Raw genomic sequence first — 22,116 nt, 5'->3', positions numbered from 1 at the left:
ACAGTGAAGCTTGAGAACCACCAATCTAGAAGACATAAAATGAAAGGTACACCAGCCTTCTCCTCGACCAGCACAGTTTGGACCAGGGGATGCAGGCAGAAAATCACAAGTGGGTGAAACGGTTCCATAGGACAAGAAGGAAGAGTAGGGCCTATGGCCCTAGAGATGCATGCCCTGCCTAAAAGCATTCAAAAAAATTTAACACAGTGCTATGCAGACAGACATTTCTGGATGCTGCTAGCTTACAGCACTTGCAGTGGACCCATGCCTAACAAACTAGATGATACAGAAGTTCTAGAAAATAGGCAAGAACACAGTACTATAGCACTGGTTTCTAATATTTTTTTCTAATAGCATTTAGCAGAGTGCTCTGTACAAAGTAGGTGCTCAGTAAACACTTCATTGATAAACTGTCATCTAAAACCAATAGACATTGATTTGACCTAGATAAATGTGCATACGTATAGATGGAATCTTACACACATTGTAAATGTTCATTTGTGCACACCATCTCCAGATATACAGTGTACCTGTTTAATGATCATTTTACGTCTGCGGAAGTCCATTCAGAATTTACCCCAGACCTCTAGGGATGTAAGTTAGTGCAAATGAATAACATTCCCAAATGCACTGCTTACCATATCTCAGCCCTGCCGTGACCGGGGCTTTCTGCCTCCAGGAACTAACTGGATACCGGAGTCTAGTGACTAGGCCTGGGTTGATTACAAAGTGAAAGGCAGTCATTAGAGTTTTACCATAGCAACCATCCAAGTCAAATCACCAGGAAAAAATATAATCCAATGCAAAAGCTATTTTTATTCTGGAAAACGAATTCCAAAGCCCAATCACTGATATTACATCTTCCCTGAGAAGAGGTATAATGTCACAGATGGACAGGTGGTGAAATCTCATGATTCCAGCAGCAGAATTTGCTAATGAAGAATATGTAATATAATCAAATATTTGGCATCCTTTTCTATTTGTATAGTTATTATTTATGGTCAGTTTGTCTGAGATGAAGAAACCCAGCTGGGTGTTTGTCACTTTTCTCCAAGTTCCCCTGAGAGGGTCCCCCTCTGGCCTTGTCCCTTAGAACTCACCTCCTCCATTGTGTTGGTGATAATTGACGAGGAGAGGGATGGAATCAAACACGTACTTTTCAGCCACGTAATATCGCTTGGGGTTGTCATTTGTTTCTTTGATGTGATAGTGCTTTATACAAGGGTTGTTCTCACTTAAACATATGAAACATAAGTGCAGTGATTATTAAGAAGCAATGTTTAGACACAGAAATGTCTACTAGTAGCAGATTCCTATTAGCTTTGTTTTTTACCCTCTCACATGGATGGCAGATATATTTCAACTTGTGCGTCAGTCTTGACAGGCTGGCCTTGGGTGCTGTATTAAGGACTCTGAGGCTGCATCTGGACTCAGGATTGGTGCCATGATGGATTGGTGATGTTTCTTCCAAAACCTCAAAATGGGCAATCGTCTTGTATGTGCTACATGTTTGCCTTCCCTGCTGTGTGGATTTAACTAATCTTCAGCATATGTTAAGGAAGCATCTTGGCCCCTTCGTACTTATTTGGCTTTGTGTAGCAGAGTTAACATAGCAGCCCTGACTGCTATCCTTAGAAAGGCCTGCTTGCAAGATTGGCCCTTGGCTGGCTTCTGAGAACTTAGATTTTAGGAGGGCTCTCACCAAACTGATAAGGATGGCTCCCTATACCTAAATTGTTTGTATAAACAATGTGGCTTATGCTCAATGCTTGCTTTTCTCCTGGGAGTCTGGAATTTTGCTATGTGCTAGGCAGAGGGTACCCAGGTGACCAGCCCCCAGTGAAAGGATCTGTAAGGTTCTGGCACGTAGTAAGGACTCAATAAATGGTGGATAGTTTTATTAGCAGAGCCAGAACTAGAATTCATATTTTCTCGCTTGCAGTCAAAAGTATCTTCTCTGTTATTCTTTGGATTAAATTATAAATGCATCCAATACAAGACCAGGTATTTTATTTCTTTAGAGCTTTGCACTCAGGGATGCCAACTGGGAAGGGAACCTGGCATCCGGCCCTAGCTCTGTCACTTTCTAGGTAAGTGACTTCAGTTATGTTCTTAATCTCCCTAGCCTTGGTTTTCTCACGGGGATCAGGGAAACACAGTATTTCTAGGGACTCCTCTACCTCTTGCCCTGTCTGACATTCCTGTGTGTGGCTCATCACTCACCCACCTCAGGACTGTCTCTCCCCACTTTGCTGAGTTAGCACCATACCTTACGATGGCCTTGGTGAAAACAGACACAGTGTATGTCCCTGGAGTCCTGGAATCTCGTACCATGAAGGCTCCTTCTTTGCCCTGGAAGGGTTAGAAAGAATGGAAAATCAGCGATCCCAGGAAACCAGGCTCATGCATCCAGCTTCACTTTCTTGCCTGTGAAAGGAGGAAATACTGTAGGCCAGCTTGGCACAGAGCAGCCTTTCAGCTATAATGGCTACCGTTTCATTCATTCATTCCAGAGACATTTCTTGAGCTCCTACCATGGTTCCAAGACTATTCTGGTGATGACATAGACAGTAAACGAAGGCAAACAGACACAAGCTCTGCCCTCTTGGAGCTCATTACAGATACTGTCCAGCCCTCACCACAACATTGCAGCCTAGATGTTACTATCTTCAATTTCCTGGTGAGGATACTGAGTGCTGCAGAGCTGAAGTGACTTTCTCACGACCTACAAATATAGGTGGCAGACCTGGGATTTGAACCTTGAATGTGGCAGGTGAGCAAAACCTTTGCTCATTCTCCTAGTCTATGGTGCCCTCCATTCAACAAACGTTAGAAGCCATTTCTCTGTTGCCCACAAGGGCACAAAACTTCTGTCTTGGAAGCGTCATCATTTTCTTAGTGGGAATATATTTTGCAGGCCCTTTCTCAAGTGCTGATTTTGCTGCAGGGCAGAAGGAGAAAGAACACGAAGCTGCTGGTTGCGTGAGGGAAGTGGAGAGAAGGGGAAGCCCCCAAGATATACCCTTCACCCCACTGACAATTTTGCCCGTGCTGATGAAATAAGTACTAACAAACGGGGAGACCAGTTTTTTCAGTCCTGGTAGGAACTTGAAAGTCTTAACTCTGTGTTTTGAGTACTTTGTGTCTAAGGCTCTGTTCCTACCCACCTGTCAATCTGTGCTGGTGATATTTGCAAAATCTGTTGCTATGGTTTGCTTAACTTAGGCATACTGAGGGCCATAAGTGAAAGCCAGAGAGACAGGAGCCTCGTGTGGTGGGCATACACTTGTTGTATGTGGAGCAAAATATACACAGTTTAGAAGCTCTTCCACCCCCTAATCCCAAAGGTGGGTCATCTACACATACAAATGATACACAGATGGCCATGCTAATTGTTTGCATCCTAGAATGTCAGGGTTAGAAAAGACCTTTTAGAAGAACCTAGAAAGGTTCTCTAGCCCAGGGTTATCCCAACCTCAGCACTATAGACGTTTGGGGTGCAGTAATTCTTTGTCATGGGGGCTGCCCTGTCATCATAGGATGTTTAGCGGCATCCCTGGCCTCTATCAACTGGATGCCAGACATTGTCACATGTTCCCTGGGGGACAAAATCACCCCTGGTTGAGAACCACTGATCTGGCCTAACTCCCTAAACCCCTGTGCCCCAAACTTTGTTGGTGATCACAATCCCCTGAAGAATCTAAAGCACAGAACAAGACAAAACAAAACAACGACTTCGAGCAGTTTACCATGCTCCCCCCCACTCCCCGCCTCCCCATACCTACACACTTGGAATCTCCAGGAGTGAGGCCCTGGGAACTGAACTTTTAAAAGGCTTATGGACATCCAGATTTGGTCTCCACTGACTCAACTGAAAATGCATTTCTTATTTATAACAGTCCTGAAGAGTAGTCCCTGTCGTCTGAAAGAGCACTAATAGTTAGAAAGTTCATCCTCATGTAGACACGTAACCTGCTTCCTCTGACTTGGCCCTAAACCTGCAGAGGGGAATTTGGGGGGGACGGTTGGCCCTTACATCATTGTGCATTCTTGCCAAACTTAGAGGTTACCACAACAACTTTGTGAGACTCCCCAAAATTTCTTCTTCTCTCTGCTGGGAGATTCAACAGTCTATTTTGAAATTTGAGGGAAGCAGAGGGTAGGGGAGTTGGATGAAGGTGGTCAAAAGGTACACATTTCCAGTTATAAGATATATTCTGGGGATGTAATGTACAGCATGGTGACTACAGTTAACAATACCGTATTGTATATTTGAAAGTTGCTCAGAGTAGATCTTAAAAGTTCTCATCACAAGGAAAAAAATTGTAACTATGTGTAGAGATGGATGTTAACTAAAATTGTATTAATCATTTTGCTATATATACATAAATCAAATCATTATGTGGCACACCTTCAAATTACACAATGTTATAGGTCAATTATTTCTCACTAAAACTGGAAAAAGAAAGGAAGAAATTCAAAGCTGGGACCTGAATCTTCAGGTCTCTGTTGTCCACACTTGACCTTCCTTTCTCAAGGTCATGAGCTAGGGGCTGCCCTAGCTATTGCCTGAAAGTGGGGGAAGAATTGAGGAAAATACAGAAAGCTGCCACATTTCTTTTTCTAAGATGTCATAGTACTCTAGGACAGTCCTAGTATTCTGTCTTTGTACACACAGAATTTACTTTAATGATTTTGTATTTCATGAATTTTTTGAAATTTAAGAAAATGAGTTGTCAATCTTTCTGGACCAATAGTACAACCTTATGCCCATATTAGCCTCCCACATTCTCTACAGTGTGCTCTGTGCACGACCTTGGACATGGTGAGGACAGAGGAGAACTAACCAGGTTCTTATTTTCATCTTCTCAGATATGAATGTAAACTGTTTATCCAGTGCAATAATAAACACCCTTCTAACTTTTGCATGCAAATCGCCCTTTTAAAAAACTTGATTTTCCAAAAATTAGATTGTCCCCCCTTTGGGGTCAGTAGTTTATTCAGTTTCTGAAGTAAAGGTGATCTATGTGACACCAAAAAATCCCAGAGTAGTTCATTAGATTTTAAAACAGCTTTTGAAGCCTAATTTAGATAACATGAAATTCTCCTCTTTTAAGTGTACAAATCAGTGATTTTTATCAAAATCACAGAGTTGTATAACCATCACCAGAATATAATTTTAGAATATTTCATCACTCCCAAAAGACACCTCAGTATCATTTGCACCCCTGCCACACTCATATGACTTCTCTATAGATTTGCCTATTCTAGAAATTTCATGTAAATGAAACCATATAATATGTGGTCTCTTATGACTGGATTCTTACTCTTAGCATATTGTTTACAAGATTCATCAAGTTGTAGCATGTATCAGTACTTCATTCCTTTTTATGGCTGCATAATATTCCATTGTATGGATTACACCACATTTTGTTTATCTATTCATCAATTGCTGGGCGTTTGGGTTGTTTCAACCTTTGGCTGTTGTGAATAATGAAGTTGTGTCTGGCTTCTTCTACTCGACATCATGTTTGTGATATTCATCCATGTATTACATGTACCATCACTTGTCTTCAAAATTTCTCCCCTTTTGCCCAAATATCGAAGCTTTTGCTCTTGCCTCACTGAAATGTGATGGGTTAAGTTCAAGACAGGAAGAAACTAAACTTTAGCCGAGGCAGACATTATCTACATATGTAACTTATTCTAAAGGGAAGAAACATAGACCAAAAAGACCCCAAGTTTATCAACTATCTGTGAAGAAGGGAGTGGTAATGTCTCTTCTATTTAATTAAGAATGTTTTGTTGTTGTTATTCTTTCAAAGAAACCATTATTATTTTTTTTTAATTTGTGATTAGAGAGGGGCCCAACTGTTAACAAGAGTAAACTGATCCACAGACATCAGACAAAGGAGAGGTAAAGTTTTCAGTCAGCTCTGCCGAGGACGGGAGGCTGGCAGAGCTCTTCCTCCATCGTAGTTGATCTAGGTGGCATTCAGTGCTGGTGACAGGAAACTCTGGTTTAGGGCTGAGGCAGCACAGGGTTCTGAGGAAAAGGAGGCATCCGGCATGTGCCTTATCACCTACTTCCTGCAAGGGGCTCAGAGGAAGTCACAACCACCAAGAACGGTGGAGTCTAAAGGGTCTCTGCTCCTGTCATTGCCATGCATAGGGGCACTGATCTGTGCAATGCAGCCAGGGTAGGTCGGGGAGGGGGCTTGTTCCCACGGGATATAGTCAAGGTCTCACTTTACCTTTTACTATTTTATCTAGAAAAATAAAGATGTAACAATAGAAAAAAAAAAATCATGCCAAGGGGGTAAAATACACAGATGGGAAGTATAGGGATGGGAGAATAGAACTTAACTCATATATTCCCTTACTAACTGTGTGTGTGTGCATGTGTATATGTGTATGTGTGCGTGTGTGTGTGTGTGTGTGTGTGTCTATGAAGAAGCATCCCTGCTCTAGTCCAGGCTATGCCACTGATTTACACTCAGTTTACTCCCCTGTAGCACAAAGGGGATGGACCAGGTGTTCTTTAAAAGGAATTCTAACTCAGTCTATAATTCTGTCAACACAGATGTTTCCTGATTAAATGCAGGAGCTTTAGTTTTCTCAGTTGTAAAATGACTTTTGCAAGATGGTTGGGAGAATTAAAGTGCCTAAAACAGTTCCTGGAATATAATACCAGAGCAAGGACTATTAGAGCTATCATTAGCTGTTATTATCACACGTTATGGTATACCACCTGTTAGAAGTATTAATGCCATTGTCTGCTTTCATCTGAGACATGTTGACTGTTAGGAATTTACTTCTTTCTTTCTGTCCGTATGATTTGAAGGGCACCTTACAGAAGATAATCTTGCTACACAGGGTAGGTTATTGTGAAAAAGATGGACTGATAACTTACAGCTTGTTCACACTGCATTATAATTTAAGAGTGTCTCTGACAGATAGCCACTCTTCATTCTGGAGGTGGTTCATTTCTTTTCTTGAAAAAATCCTGGTATGGAGTCAGTACTGTATCTTTAATAACATCTTAGAATCATGGAAATATGATAAACCAATGTCTGAGATAAGGCTTCTGCCCAAAATTCAGGTCACCCAACGTATGCAATGCTGTGAAGTATAGAGTACCTGCTTGCAAAGAATTCACCCTCTACCTAAATGGGTTATGACAGAAGAGAGACGGCTGAGGTCCGAGGCTGAGTGAAAACAGAGCCACTGGAGATGTCATGACATTGCACCATAGGGGTTCAAAGTTGTGGAAAAACCACATTCCACAGCTTGTGGGAGGGAAAGCATGAGAGGCTTCTTAGAGGAGGTGCTATCTGAATAATTGATAGGACACAATAGGAGATATTTTCTGTGGTTCCCAAACTTGGGTAAGACCCAGAACCACCTGGGTACCACTTCCTAAGGTTCTGACTGGTGAGGGCTGGAGTCCTGGAATTTGTATTTTTAAAAAGCTCCCCAATGATGCTCATGATTAGCCAGCTTCTCCTACAGCGTATTTGTTCATTTAAAAACACTTCTTAAGCATTTGCTATATTCATTCACTCAATAAATATTCATTGAGCAGCTACGTTATCATAGGTACAGTTCTGGGGTCCTGTGTACAGCAGGAACAAGGTAAAGGGTTTATATTCTAGTGGAGAAATATGCACGGGGCAGTACATCAGGAGATTTAGTTAATAAAAATAAAATAAATACAGTTTTGGTCAATAATAATGAATCAATCAATCTTTTAAGGGTCCTATAGTTGTTAGATAAGGAGACACTAAATTCACCCCTGAAACAATTCAGCTGATGTTTCAAACATCATACAATATAGGGACCCACTGAAGTTTGCCCTTATATTACCTAAGGAGGCAAAGAGGATTTGGTGAAGTAGTCTAGAATATTAATAAGGAGGAATGTTTCAACTGCCCTAGCAAGCAGAATGTATTTAAGTGTCTCCAAAGAACTGCTGTAAAATAGAAATCATCTTTTGCTAATCATTAATGTGGGCTGTTTTAGGTGCTCCATGGGCAATACTTCATTAACCAATGTGGGATTGAAAATAACAAAACTGCACTTGTTTAAACTCAGTATAATTCTTATTTAATTATAAGTTCTTATTGGTTAATTTAATAATTTATTATGTTATCCAATAACATAGGTGCTGAGTGGGCCACATATGCATCACAAGTTTGACTTGAAAAAATATAGATTCCCACGAACTAACCCTGGAGAGTCTGATTCTGTAGGTCTGGGCTGGGGCCTGGGAATCTGTATTTTTAAAAATTTCCCAGTGATTCTAATGTGCGATATTGGGAACCACAGGAAATAATTAAGTGCTGAGTCCAGGTGGAACCAAGGAGAAACCAGAGTCTAGTAATGACTCAGCTTAATTCCTCTTCCTCCATGAAATCTTTCTAATTCTTCTAGAATATTCTCAGAACTCCAAGGCCACTGAAAGCCTACTGAATATGTTCAGTTTTTCTTAGATTATCCTCTGTTTCTTCAGAGTTTGTCTTGTTTCCCAATAGAGTCTAAAGCTTATTGAGATCAAAGACCCTGTCTCAAGTATCTCTATGCGCTTAGATCTGTGCTCAGCAAAATGGTAAGTTATGTGAGTTTATACTGAGAAATCCTAATAAAGGAAATGGTGCAGACGTCATAAAGGCAACAGATGCTGATTGAGACGGCTGACATCATACAGACTGCCTGTTTTGCAGCCGTCACTGGTAAACACAAATAGTCTTTTGGAAAATCCACAGACAACTGGACTTGCCCTCTTTGATGAGAACAAAACTGCCCACGGGCAGAGCATCTCACCTTGTCCTCTTTGCCAGCTGCCTGCTCACCGGCAACTTAACCAAAGGAGAAAAAGTTCACTGCTCCAAAATATGACTGTGGGCTCTCTTCCCGTCTCCATTTCCTCTTATAGAAATTATATTTTTGCCTTTGATAGAATGAATCAATCTATTATCAGTTTCCCTTGTGCAAAAGTAAATAGTATATTAATCAACTATATGCCTTTAGATTATTCTTTGACAATATTCATCATCCCTCCACCTTCCCATCACAGACTTTCATTCCCTACCTGATATCTTCCCAGGTCTCCTTCTCTAAGCTCACCTCTAGCCACTGTCCAAACTGGTAATGGTTACCGGTTTGGGTGATCAACTGTCCCAGTTTGTCTGGGACTGAGGTGCAGGGGCTCTGGGGCCATAGGACTCTCAGTTTTAAAACTGGAACAGTTCCAGGCAAACCAGGATGAGTTGGTCACTCCAGCTTCATTCCATGCAGGAGAGGTTTGCAGTTTAAGATTCTTAAAGATAGGAAATACCTTCAAACCATAACTGGAAAATGGCAGGAACAGGGCTAACATTTTGGCACAGAGAGACTGATGCCTCCATCAACCCAGGCCTACTGTTTACTGGTCTCACTGGTGAGGCTTGTGTTGGGCGCGGGTCATTAACATCATTTGAATATTAGATTCACCTGGAGAGATTTTCCTCTAAATTACGAATGCCTGGACCCTACCCACTAGAGGTTTTCTTCTTTTTTAACATCTTTGTTGGAGTATAATTGCTTTACAATGGCGTGTTAGTTTCTGCTGCGTAACAAAGTGAATCAGCTATACGTATACATATAGCCCCACATCCCCTCCCTCTTGCATCTCCCTCCCACCCTCCCTATCCCACCCCTCTAACCCACTAGAGATTTTGATTTAATGAATCTGGGCTGGGACCTGGGCAATGGTATCTTGAAAATGTTTCCCAGGTGATTTTAATGTGCAGACAGGCCTGCGAACCACTGCTCTAAGCAAATACGCTGATAAATTGATTGATTTCTCTGTAGAAAGCTTTCTCTCAATACCTCCATGCATTTGGTTTCTCTGCAAGAGCCCTAAATGTGCAATTTTCCGTGCTACTTTAAGTGTGGTCTATGGATGGGTGCCAGTTAGCAAATTGTTATTGGTCCACCTCCAGACAAAAAAATGAAATTGAGAGTAATCATTTAGAATCTTTTTATAGCAATCAGACAGAGCAATTTTATGTCTAATGAATCTAATACTAATAAAAAATTGGACTTGCATTTTTTATGTCTTTGCTTCTTATTTTTGCTTTTTATTTTTTCTGATAATTCATTTTTATTGTATTTTACAAAATATAAGTCTGTGACAGATTGGAAATTAAAAACCAACCACAAAAAGTAGTCCATCACCACAGATACTTTGAGAGGCACTGTTTTAGAATAACAAGTGATCTTCTGGTCCAGGAAGAGAAGGTTTTACCTTGCATGCCAGTCAATTGATGGCAGCTTCCTGGAGCACTGTTTTGAGAAGGATCCCAAAGCCATGAACTCTGATCAACTGTGTCGGCCACAGGACCAGGAGCAGACAGTGGCAGTATGCATCTGGGTAATTGTCATCCCTGATTTAGTCCAGTGCTCCTCTTGTACTCATTGAGAAACTGAGGCCCAGAAGGAAGAAGAGATGTTCCCGAAGTCACACACTGAGTTGGAGCGAGAGCAGTGGCCAGGACCCAGTACTTTCCTCACCACACCATGCCTTCTCTCCCTTCCTTAATCCTGACACCCCTGGGTAAGGTCAGTCCTGCTCCCGATACCGTATGGCTCTCAAGATGAACGGTTGCATGAAAAATAAAACAAGTGGTGTATTTCCTCTGGATCCACACACAGCCCAACCAGGCGGAATCTGAGTCACAGGCACTCCTGACCCAGCCAGAGACGCAGGCAAGGAAGACCAGCACCACAGCTCCCCAGGGCCAGCCATCACAGCCCGAAAGACCACCCACAGAAGCTGTGGTCACGGTCACACGTGAATACCAAGGCCTTTGATCCTCTCCGGGTTTCTTATACTGATGTATGCTAACCCTGTGAACCCCCAGAATGCTTTTACCAGACATGGACACCACTGTTAATCCAATATGTCAACTCACTGCGTTAGCACAAACCACAGCATGGCTGAAAAAAAAGTAACACAATTCATTTTATTTGAAGTTAAAAGACAGTTTAAGCAGACTTACTGTGTCCAAAAGAAGTTTCTCAGCTTTGTCTCGGCTGATACTCTTATTGTACCACCTGAAAGCAGGAAAAAGTCATATGTCAATGACATTTTTAAAAATTTCATTATTTACTTATGAAAGATAATTAATGCCAGAAAATTTTTTGTTCTTTTTGTTTCTACCAATGCTTTCAAACTCAAAAGCAAAAGCATGAACCATTTCTAGGTAATAAAATGTTTTGGGTTTTTTTGTTTTTTTTTTTTTTAAAGATTTATTGATTGATTGATTGATTGATTGTTATGTTGGGTCTTCGTTTCTGTGTGAGGGCTTTCTCCGGTTGCGGCAAGCGGGGGCCACTCTTCATCGCGGTGCGCGGGCCTCTCACCATCGCGGCCTCTCCCGTTGCGGAGCACAGGCTCCAGACGCGCAGGCTCAGTAGTTGCGGCTCACGGGCCTAGTTGCTCCACGGCATGTGGGATCCTCCCAGACCAGGGCTCGAACCCGTGTCCCCTGCATTGTCAGGCAGACTCTCAACCACTGCGCCACCAGGGAAGCCCAATAAAATGTTTAATTGGAACAAATGAATCAGAATTGGTGAAATGTTGATAATTGTTGAAGCTGGGTTTTGGGTACATGGAGGTTCATCATATTTTTCTCTCTACTTTTGTGCATGTTGGAAATTTTCCACATTAAAATTTTAGAAAACATTTATCTTCTGCTCTATTTTGTAAGTCAGTGGGTGGTTATTAGCAGGATGATGCTAGGGCAGCTATAAAAATTTAATATAAATTTGAAAGTGTAGCAAATATCCTTTTAAAACAGTTGCAGTATTTTCCTCTGTAAGACTGGTTTTCAAGATCTTCTGCAAAATAATTACATTTTTTTCCCAGCTGCACTAAAGCTCCTGCACAAATGACATTGACAGTGTCTCATAAGGCTAGTTTATCTTTGTAAAAAATGCAAATGTAGAAAAACCTGAGGCATTACTGTTATTCCTTGTCAAAGGAATGCTAAATTTATTTGTTGAAAAAACTAAAAAATTTTAATGGATGTAATCTGCTAAAAGCAAGGTAAACATTCACATATTTTCTACTTTTACAAAGCGAACTAACCTGAGATTGAGCTTCAAAGTTAGTTTAAAAGGAAAATGTGTCACGGGGTTCATGTGATGACACGATATTGTTTAATTTTGTGTTTCTGATTTTATCATACGGCTGTTTTAATTTCTTAAGATTTCTGGCTAATTTTCTCAGGATAAGTGTCTCATTTCTTTTCTGGAGAAGTTTTAAAATCAAATTTTCTATAAGCAATTTGAATAATAGATTAAATGTATAAATAAAAAAAGAAAGTAAAGATACTTCTTGATTTTTGCTACCAAAAATAGATCTTAACCTGAAATAATTCATGTCAGACACCTTTAGGAACCAATGCAGTGTGAAGGAATGATTTGGATAATGGGGGAAAGCAAATCTAAGTACACTATGGGTTCAGTGTCATTTTTATAGTTTGATTTCATTAACATATGTAGTGCTGAAAGCTCTTCTTCATACATCTGAGCATTTGAAACTAGCAGTCCAGCTCCTTGCCTGGCTGGCCAATAATCTGTATGTGTAGCATATCATACTCAAGCAAGCAACAGCAGATGACATGTAACATAAATGCAGTGTGGTATCATTCTGGGAATTTTAATGACTGATGACTCTAAACTAGAATTATACAAGTTATACAAAGATGCTAACTGACTTTTCATAAAGTTTCCATTAAAACAGCCTCGATATGAACTTTGGCTTCCTGAGTATGCCCTGATTAGTCTCTTTTGCATTAGCTGTAGCTAGGCTGAAATCATATCTCTGGTCAGTGGACTCTATCAAAGTTTGCTGGGGGGAAAGCTCCAGCCATACTCTGGTGAGAACTTTAAGACTGCAAAGAATATTTAGCTAAAGTGTAGCTCACCTATCATGTGTCAGAAAGTGTTATCAGCAGGCTATGAGACTTGCCCAAGGTCAATGAGCTAGTAAGGCATAGCCAGAATGTGAACCCAGCCATTTTGGCTCCAGAGTCCATGCTTTTATCACCACCATAAAGAGCCTGTAACTATCATATACCAGGGACTTAAGGAAAAACATTACCAGGCTCCCTCTCTCCCCCCAGAAAATCCTAGTTTGCTATGCTGTAGCCCCCAACTCCACATCTTTCAGGGGTTACACCTGTCAGATACAGTTCTTGCGATCTGCAAACTCCTAAGGAACGTAATCTTCGCACTATTTATCATGTGCATGCTCTCACATGGGTCCTTCTTTCCTTATCTATATTTTAATACAAAAATTAAATGTGTAACGTATAAGTTTGAAAGAGAAATGAAATGGAGTGAAATAATTTATATTCTTTTACTACCCCTACTCCCCGTATCTTCTAAAGTAGAGCTCTTCAAACTGGAGCATGTGCAAACAGGAGCATTATTTTTATAATTTTGTTGTCTGGTGAAAAAACAACTAAAAAGGGGTAAAAAAAAAGAATGTGAGTGATTTTTTAGGGTTGAAGTTTTTCAGTGTTGTTAACACTTGAACCATATCCTGGCCTCCCTGCCCACTTATTACGTTAGAGGAGACAGAATGATCATCAGTTAACAATCAGTTGTGGAAATTAATAAGCCCAGGGGGAGAGAAGTTCTGGGTGGGGAAGCAACACCACTTACCAAACTTGTTTGGTTATTTGAGAGTAGCCACGAATAGGGGAATTAGTGGATTCATCTGAGCTTTTTTAAAAAAATTGTTCTAAATTAATTTGATTTACAATGTTGTGTTAGTTTCTTCTGTACAGCAAAGTGAGTCAGTCATACATATACATATATCTACTCTCTTCTAGACTCCATTCCCATATAGGTCATTGTAGAGCACCAAATAGAGTTCCCTGTGCTATACAGTAGGTTCTTATTAGTTATCTTTTATATATAGTAGTGTGTATACGTCAATCCCAATCTCCCAATTTATACCCCACTTTCCCCCTTGATAACCATAAGTTTTCTACATCTGTGACTCAATTTCTGTCCTGTAAATAAGTTCATTGGTACCATTTTTTTAGATTCCACATAAGAGTGATATCATACAATATTTCTTTCTCTGTCTGACTCACTTCACTTCATCTGAGCTTTTGAACACATGCAACTGGATGGTACTTTCCAACTCAGTGGGCTCTTAGAACTTATTTAGTTGAAGCCTGGCAAATATGCTTCATCTTATGTGTCAGCTCTGATCAGTTAGTACTGGCTGCCTGGATCTGTGTGTTGCAAAGATCGAGGCCAGTCTGAGCTCAGGGAGTAAGAATGTCACTATCTAAGAGTGATGTCTGCCCTGAGTTCAGGCACAGGGAGGGAATGTCAGCAAGAGTGCCACAGTTTGCTTTCCTTCATCTTACCTGACCCTTCAGTTTAAGGAAAAGGGATCTGAGATCCAACCTGGTGAAGAAACTTGCCCAAAGTCATGTCCCCAAACCACGGCAGGAGACCTGAAGCCAATCAACTTACCAACCCATGATCATGTTCCCGGGGTACAATTTTGAGTTCTTATGCAGATATCTAGACAATGTTAAGTTCAAGGAAAAAAGTAATCATATTGGGCCTTTATTTTGGTATACCCAGATATAATAACTAACTATCTGGATGCTTGTTTATGAACCATTTAATTCTCTAGCTACGATTCCATATCTGAAATGCAAGCTGACAGAGTGCAGAATAAATAGAGTTCACAGACTGTTTTGTTTGTATGCTGTAGTGTTTCATTTTAAAAGTGACTTAAACTATCTTCAAGAGAGGGAATATACCTTTTTTTTTGCCCCAAGCTCCATCATTCCCTATGGCCTTATACTCTGTTGGAAGTTTGAATGTGCCCCTTCTATCATAAATGAAGAAATTCTGATTAAAAGTAAAAAACCAAAACAAAAAGAAAACTTCCCAGCCTAGTGATCATTTGAAATAAATGCCTAATTTTTTCTAAAGGTGTTGACTGTAAAATAATAAAAGAATTTTATTTTTTAAGCATATCTCATATATTTCATTACAGTTCGAGTATTCTTGGAAGTGATGACTCCTGTTAGCTGAGGGAGGGGCTTCTCTTACCTACTTGATCAAAATGAATCTCAGGTTGAGAGACTCTTCAGAAAATGATAGTTCTTCACTATAGAATCTATTAGAATTTCAGCAACAAATAACTTGACCACATTTGAACTAATAAGAACACAAATGAGTTAATAGAAGGTTTCATTAGCTAGCATTCTTCAACCCTGGTATCTTAAGCTTGATAAGTACTTAAAATTTTATCTTTAAATGATTTTGAACTTACAGAAAAGTTGTAAAATACTGTAAAAGAACTCCCACATATAGATGAACCAATTGTTGATATTTTACACATTTGCTTTACCATTCTGTCCAGATAGATAGATAGAGAGATAGGTAGATAGATATAGATAAATAGATTTTTTTGAGCCATTTGAGAATAGACTTTTACCCCCCTAAGTACTTCAGTATGTATTTCTAATAAGTAGAATATACACTTGTATAACCATAGTACAATTACCAAAATCATGAAATTTAACACTGATACAATACTATTACCTAATTTTAGAGCTTATTCAAATTTCATCAGTTGTCTCAATAATATATTTTGTAACTTTTTTTGGTTTGCTTTTTTATGGTTCAAGATTGATCCAGGATTACTGGTGCATTTAGTTACCCCGTCTCTTCAGTTTTTTAACGTGGACCAATTTCTCAGCCTTTCATGTCTTTCATGATATTAACATTTTTGTAGAGCACAGGGCAGTTATTTTGTAGACTATCCTCAGTTTGGATTTGTCTATTATTTCCTCATGAATAATTCAGGTTATGCATGTTTGGGCAGGAATATCACAGAAGTGATGTTGTGTCCTTCTCAGTGTATCACATCAGGAGATGCACGGTGTCTGCTTGCCCCATTATTGATGTGAACTTGGATCATTTAGTTAAGATGGGATCTATCAGATATTTCCTCTTTGTTATTAGTAAGTGGTTTGTGAGAAGATACTTTGAAACTATGTAAATATCAAACTTTCACCACCTATTTGTGACACTCATTGATGATTCTTGCCTGAATCAGTTGGTACTTTGAGTTATAAAATGGTGATTTTTAAACTTTATCATTCCTTCTACATTCATTAGTTGGCATTTTGCTGCAAGAAAGAGCTTTTTTCTCTTCTTGCCCATTTATTTATTTACTTACTTATCTATCAAGCTATTTATTTATTATTGATTTTTTTATTTTACTCAGTGGATTGTAGTCCCTTACTGTCATTATTTATTTTGATACTCAAATTATCCCAGATTTAGTCAGAAGGAGCATTTTTAAGCTGACTTCTGTGATCATTCAATATGTTCACATTATTTAACAAAAAAATATTGGGGGGTACTTCTTTACTTTTTGATGCATCAAAATGTTCCAGTTTCATCTTTGTTCTTTCCCTGCCCCGACTCTGAATCCCCAAGCCATTTCTCCAAGAAGTGTTAGTTCTTTTTAGTGGGAAGTGTTATTTAAAAACCAAGATCTGAGTGTACACATTGCTACTGTAGTATTATTGCTTCTGGGCCTTCCAGCAGCTGAGCTAGGAAATACATGTACATGGTGAGTACATTGTACTCTACGCTTGAATTTTATTAAACATTAAGTAATTCCATTAAAATTATATCCATGTGGGGCTTCCCTGGTGGCACAGTGGTTAAGAATCCGCCTGCCAATGCAGGGGACACAGATTCGAGCCCTGGGCCGGGAAGATCCCATATGCCGCGCAGCAACTAAGCCCATGCGCCACAACTACTGAGCCTGCACTCTAGAGCCCATGAGACACAACTACTGAAGCCCGTGCACCTAGAGCCTGTGCTCCACAATAGGAAAAGCCGCTGAAGTGAGAAGCCTGCGCACTGCAACAAGGAGTGGCCCCCGCTCACCGCAACTAGAGAAAGCCTGCGCGCAGCAACAAAGACCCAGCACAGCCAAAAATAAATAAATAAATAAATAAAATTAAAAAAAAATTTATATCCATGTGAACTCTTCTTTTAAATGACTAGCTTGAAATAAACAACACAAGCTAAGCAAATATTTAATATCTATATTTTTGTCTGCTATCTTGGTGTTGGAAGTATTGCATTAAACCATGTTTTTAAGTCAGTTTGTATTTGATCCAGTGTTCATAGTGTTTTTTCCTTCTCAAGTAAGATAAATATTCCTGGGATTCCCAGAAGAACCTTTTCCTTTGACCACAGTTATGTGCAGGCATCTGAAAATCATCCCTTAGATAAAAGGGGAGATGAGAACACATACCCTCCCCCTTCTATTTAAAGTGACTCTCGGGATTTCACTGGTGGTCCAGTGGTAAAGAATCCACCTTACAATGCAGGGGATGTGGGTTCAATCCCCGGTCAGGGAACTAAGATCCCACATGCTGCAGGGGCAACTAAGCGCATGCACCACAACTACTGGGCTCATGCGCCTCAACTAGAGAGCCTGCGGGCTGCAAACTACAGAGCCCAAGCACTCTGGAACCCGTGTGCCACAACTACAGAGCCCATGTGCCCTGGAGCCTGTGCATCACAACTAGAGAGAGAAAAAAAACCCGCACGCCACAACTAGAGAGAAGCCTGCACACTGCAACGAAAGATCCCACATGCCGCAACTAAGACCCGATGCAGCCAAAAATAAATAAAATAAGGTGACCCTCGGGCTTCCCAGGTGGCGCAGTGGTTAAGAATCCGCCTGCCAATGCAGGGGACACAGGTTCGATCCCTGGCGGGGGTAGATCCCACATGCCGCGGAGCAACTAAGCCCATGCGCCACAACTACTGAGCCTGCCCACCACAGCTACTGAAGCCCGCATGCCTAGAGCCCATGCTCCGCAGCCAGAGAAGCCACCGCAATGAGAAGCCCGCACACTGCAACGAAGAGTAGCCCCCGCTCACCACAACTACGGAAAGCCTACACGCAGCAACGAAGACCCAACACAGCCAAAAATGAATAAATTAAATAAATAAATAAATACCTTTCTAATAAAAAAGAAAATAAATAAAGTGACCCTCAACTGTTTACTTAGGGATCAGAGTATGGGGGAGAAGAAAGCAGGTCAAGAAGAGAAAATGCCTGGTATTTTAATAATCAACCAATAATTCACTCCTAATGTAAGAGGACTCCTTAGCACCATATTTTTGGAAAACAAATAAAATATCTTACTCGTAGGTTTCCAGGTTATTTGGAGACTTTTCCACCAGATAACTGCTTGGTACGTATCCTTCATGCCTGTTAAAAGGGAAATTAGTGTTTAGATTAATGTAGAACTAATTTCACATCTCCATTTCATAGGTTTAATCAACTAAAAGTCATTTAAAGATGAAGTCTCATGTTATTTAGCATTCGGGATAAGACATTTTAAAATTTTCAAATAAAAAAATTGCTAAAAATAACAACCTGCTATCTGTTAAAGGCTATGTAGATTTTACCACTAAAATATGAATCATAATAAATAAGAAGTGGTTGCTTTAATAGCTCTGCTTGCTAATCTCTTCATTGTGAAATTTCCTCTGTTGGAAAAAAGATTAATGTTCAGTCTCTATTTTCTATTAGGAAACATTTGTGTGTGTGTGTAATAATCAGTATTTTTTCCGCTTTAGTGCTAGTGTTTTACAGTCGGGAAACCAAAATAATTAAAACATAAAGAATTACTTTCCAGCCACAGGTCCCAAAAGATACTGCCAGTCGAACTTGTGAGCTTTTAATTCAAGGCCTCCCTAATATTTTTTGTTAAATGAGCTCCTTCAAACATAACTGGTAAAACATGAGAAAAAAGATAAAATCATGCTGGATTTGGGGTTGGGGGTTTCTTTTGAGCAGGAATAATTTGTGTATAAACAAAGACATATGGATTAAGAGACTAATAAGAACATCAAAATACTTTACACCTGTGTGTAGCTTTGTACTTTTCAAAACACTATCGCATTTAATACTGCAAGGTGAGAACAGTGTCTCCTTCACTCTCTAGGCCTCTGACTCCGTACCTGTAAAATGAAGGACCTACACTAGATCACATGTAAAATCCCTCCAGACTCTGCAATCTATAAAAAGATGTCTCATAACTTCTTGCTCTTTACTCTATCACCTGTTTTAATTTTTATATAAGGCCATTTTGTAATCTAGTGACTTATGTTTTTTTGTTTTGTTTTGTTTTTTAAGATTTTTTTTGATGTGGACCATTTTTAAAGTCTTTATTGAATTTGTTACAATATTGCTTCTGTTTTATGTTTTGGTTTTTTGGCCACGAGGCACGTGGGATCTTAGCTCCCTGACCAGGGATCGAACCCACACCCCCTGCATTGGAAGGCTAAGTCTTAACCACTGAACCGCCAGGGAAGTCCCTAGTGATTTATGTTTAATGGGGAATGTGTAATCAATTTCACAGAATTGTTCTGAGGAGTGAAGAAATCAAGAATGGTGATGTCAGATATGGGATATCTCATATCTTGTACCCATGGCTGACCTGACCTTGCTAGTCAATTATGGCATGCTTTCTTTGGAGAACTGAACACCCAGCCTCAGAATCATTCTTAACCCAGTGCTCAAGGCAGTCAGTGCCAACTGATGGGAGTCAACTTGTTCTCAAGTTTGCTATTTCTTTTATGTCTTTCTTCTGACATTCCTTTTAATTATGTCTGTTTTTGCCACACCATATGTTTACAATTATATTAGTAGGTCAAATACTATTTTCACTTTCATGTAGAATGACTGTGTTTTAATATGCCAGCCAAAGCTGGGTTAGTTAAAAAATGATGATAATTCTCTTCACTTGTGTGCAGGTATAGAATTTACAAAGCCCTTTCACTTTCTTCATCTCGTTGATTTTCTCATCACTCTGAGATGGAAAGCTGATATTATCATCTGCATTTTACAGACAAGGAAATGGATTCACAGAAGTTCAGTGACTTTTCCAAAGTCCTGTACAACAAAAGCAGCTGATACTCAAGTCCAAGTCTCCTTTTTCCCCATCTTGTGTACTTCCTGCTTCACCAGGCTATTACGAAGCAAACTGGGGAAATTCCCATATGCCCGATTGGCCTCTGGGGTGTCCTCTTAGATGCCCTTTGAAGTGCAGAGTTGAGCCTTTCCATGGGCCAATGAACAAAGGGTAAACTGTCATTTGGGGAAGTGAGACCTAGGAGAAGAAATTTCCTGGCACATTAGTTGTGCTAAAGAAATGTCAGTTGATTGAAGGGATGAATTTCTGAGTTAGTTCCTCTGGTGTTTGTAGAGCCAGGCAGTCTTGAACCTGTTGCTGCTACGGGCCTCCCCATAACAGGCAAAGAGAAGGTAATGTGACAGGTCTTGTTTGTTTCCCCCAGTCAACTAGAGAGAGAGGTTCCAGATGAGGGGCTTTGGCGTCTGTTCTCACCTAGCAAGAGACACTGCCTCCAAGGTCACAGTTCTTGATCTAATCTTGTTTTATACCCCTCCCTCACTTCCCCTGCAGTCGAGTTGATAAGGCTACTTAAAGAGAAGGTGCCTTGAAAATGTAAGTTTTGATATATATGAAAAGTAAAGCCTTAACCCTAAAGATATTTGTGTACCTCTTTTTTTTTTACTCAACGATTGGTCCTTTTTTTTTTGTTAAGTTTAATGATACCCAGTGTTGGCACTCGAATACCCTGTTGGTGGGAATTTGGCAAAATTTTTGAGGGATTTATCTTTCAAAATTAAGACTTCACATAGTCTGACTCACCAGTTCCATAGTTAGAAATGTGAGATATATATTTTTTTCCCAAAGAAAAAAATATTTTTTCAAAAAAATATTTTTTCAAAAATCTATAAATTTCAAAAGATTACCAAGATACACGAGCATGAGCAATACAAGATCTTCACTGAGCAACCTGGAAACTAAATGTCCCACTATAAAATATTGTCTAAATATTTATAATGCAAGCATACATTCTAAAACTATGCAATTATTTAAAGAATAAGGTAGATTTGTATGTGCTGATATGAAAATATCTCTAAGATATATCATTAAAGGTTAAAAGCAAGGTGAAGACCAGAATGGACCACCTTAGTGCAAATGAAAAAAGGATGCATTTGTATATGTATAACTTTTTTGCTTAGGATGCACAAGTAACTTAATAATGAATACTTTTAGGACTGATGTGTGGGCAAATGGAGGGTGGCTTATTTTTATGTATATTCCTCGCTATTGTTAGTTTTTTTTTTTTTTTATAAAACATTGACATAGGCTATCCAGATGTTGCAATGATGGAGTGTTTTCTTTTTCTTTTTAAAATATTTTTAAACTAATAATAACCTCACACTTTGAAAATGTTTAAACCCTTAATATTAATATAGAAAGATGTTAATTGCAGTGTTGTTAATATTTGCAAAATATTAGAAACAACCTAAGCATCCAAGAAGGGAATTTGCTAAATTATGGCACACTTTTATGTTGGATTTAGGCAATCACTTAAATCATCTTCTGGAGATGATTCTGGAGACTATTCCAGGGCATAGGTAAATACCTCTGATATTTAAAGGAAAAAAATAAAGCCTTATAAAGCAGTGTGAATCTGATAACTTTAAACTAAGCACTAGTATCTAAGTCATATACATCCCAGAGCATTCTGAAGGTCAATAACAGTAATCTTCCTATATTTCAGATCAGAGAAGGAGTCATAAGATTTTTTTCATTCAAAAGTCCTATAGTGGGCAAACTGTATTTGCACAGCTTTATTTTCTCCATGAATCATTCGGATGGCTAGTTTAAAGGCTGTTGGTTTAACTAAATCTTTAGTATTTTTTTCCTGATGCTTCTTAATGTAACCACCAATCCGCACCATCTGTACGCACCTTTTCTTTCCACCAAAAATAAGACCCTCACAATGGGATGTACCTTCAACCTCACTTAAACACTCAAGAACAATGGTGTTTTGTGGAACAAGTTGCCATTCTCCCAAACTGTGGATGTCAGTGGAAGAACCCAGGAGATTTTTAGATGAGTTTGGAGGCTGGGAGTGCTTGATGGGCTGCAGGGAGCCAGTATAGCAAGT

At 39.6% G+C, this 22,116-nt stretch overlaps 1 protein-coding gene across 1 annotated transcript in view; it reads right to left on the bottom strand.

Moving 5' to 3' along the window:
- ITK (IL2 inducible T cell kinase) overlaps positions 1 to 22,116 on the bottom strand; it is a 63,954-nt gene that overhangs the window by 9,539 nt on the left and 32,299 nt on the right. The window contains exons 7-11 of the mRNA XM_068536280.1: positions 18,269 to 18,334; positions 11,043 to 11,097; positions 2,270 to 2,352; positions 1,101 to 1,234; positions 639 to 713 (exon numbers count right to left, since the gene is read on the bottom strand). Of these exons, the coding sequence (XP_068392381.1) occupies positions 639 to 713; positions 1,101 to 1,234; positions 2,270 to 2,352; positions 11,043 to 11,097; positions 18,269 to 18,334 (413 nt within the window). The remainder of the gene's footprint in view (positions 1 to 638; positions 714 to 1,100; positions 1,235 to 2,269; positions 2,353 to 11,042; positions 11,098 to 18,268; positions 18,335 to 22,116) is intronic.

This window comes from Eschrichtius robustus, chromosome 2, assembly GCF_028021215.1.
Source record: "Eschrichtius robustus isolate mEscRob2 chromosome 2, mEscRob2.pri, whole genome shotgun sequence".
Classification (NCBI taxonomy): Eukaryota; Metazoa; Chordata; class Mammalia; order Artiodactyla; family Eschrichtiidae; genus Eschrichtius; species Eschrichtius robustus.
The sequence above is the reverse complement of the archived record's forward strand: the minus strand, read 5'-3'. Positions and strand labels throughout refer to the sequence as shown.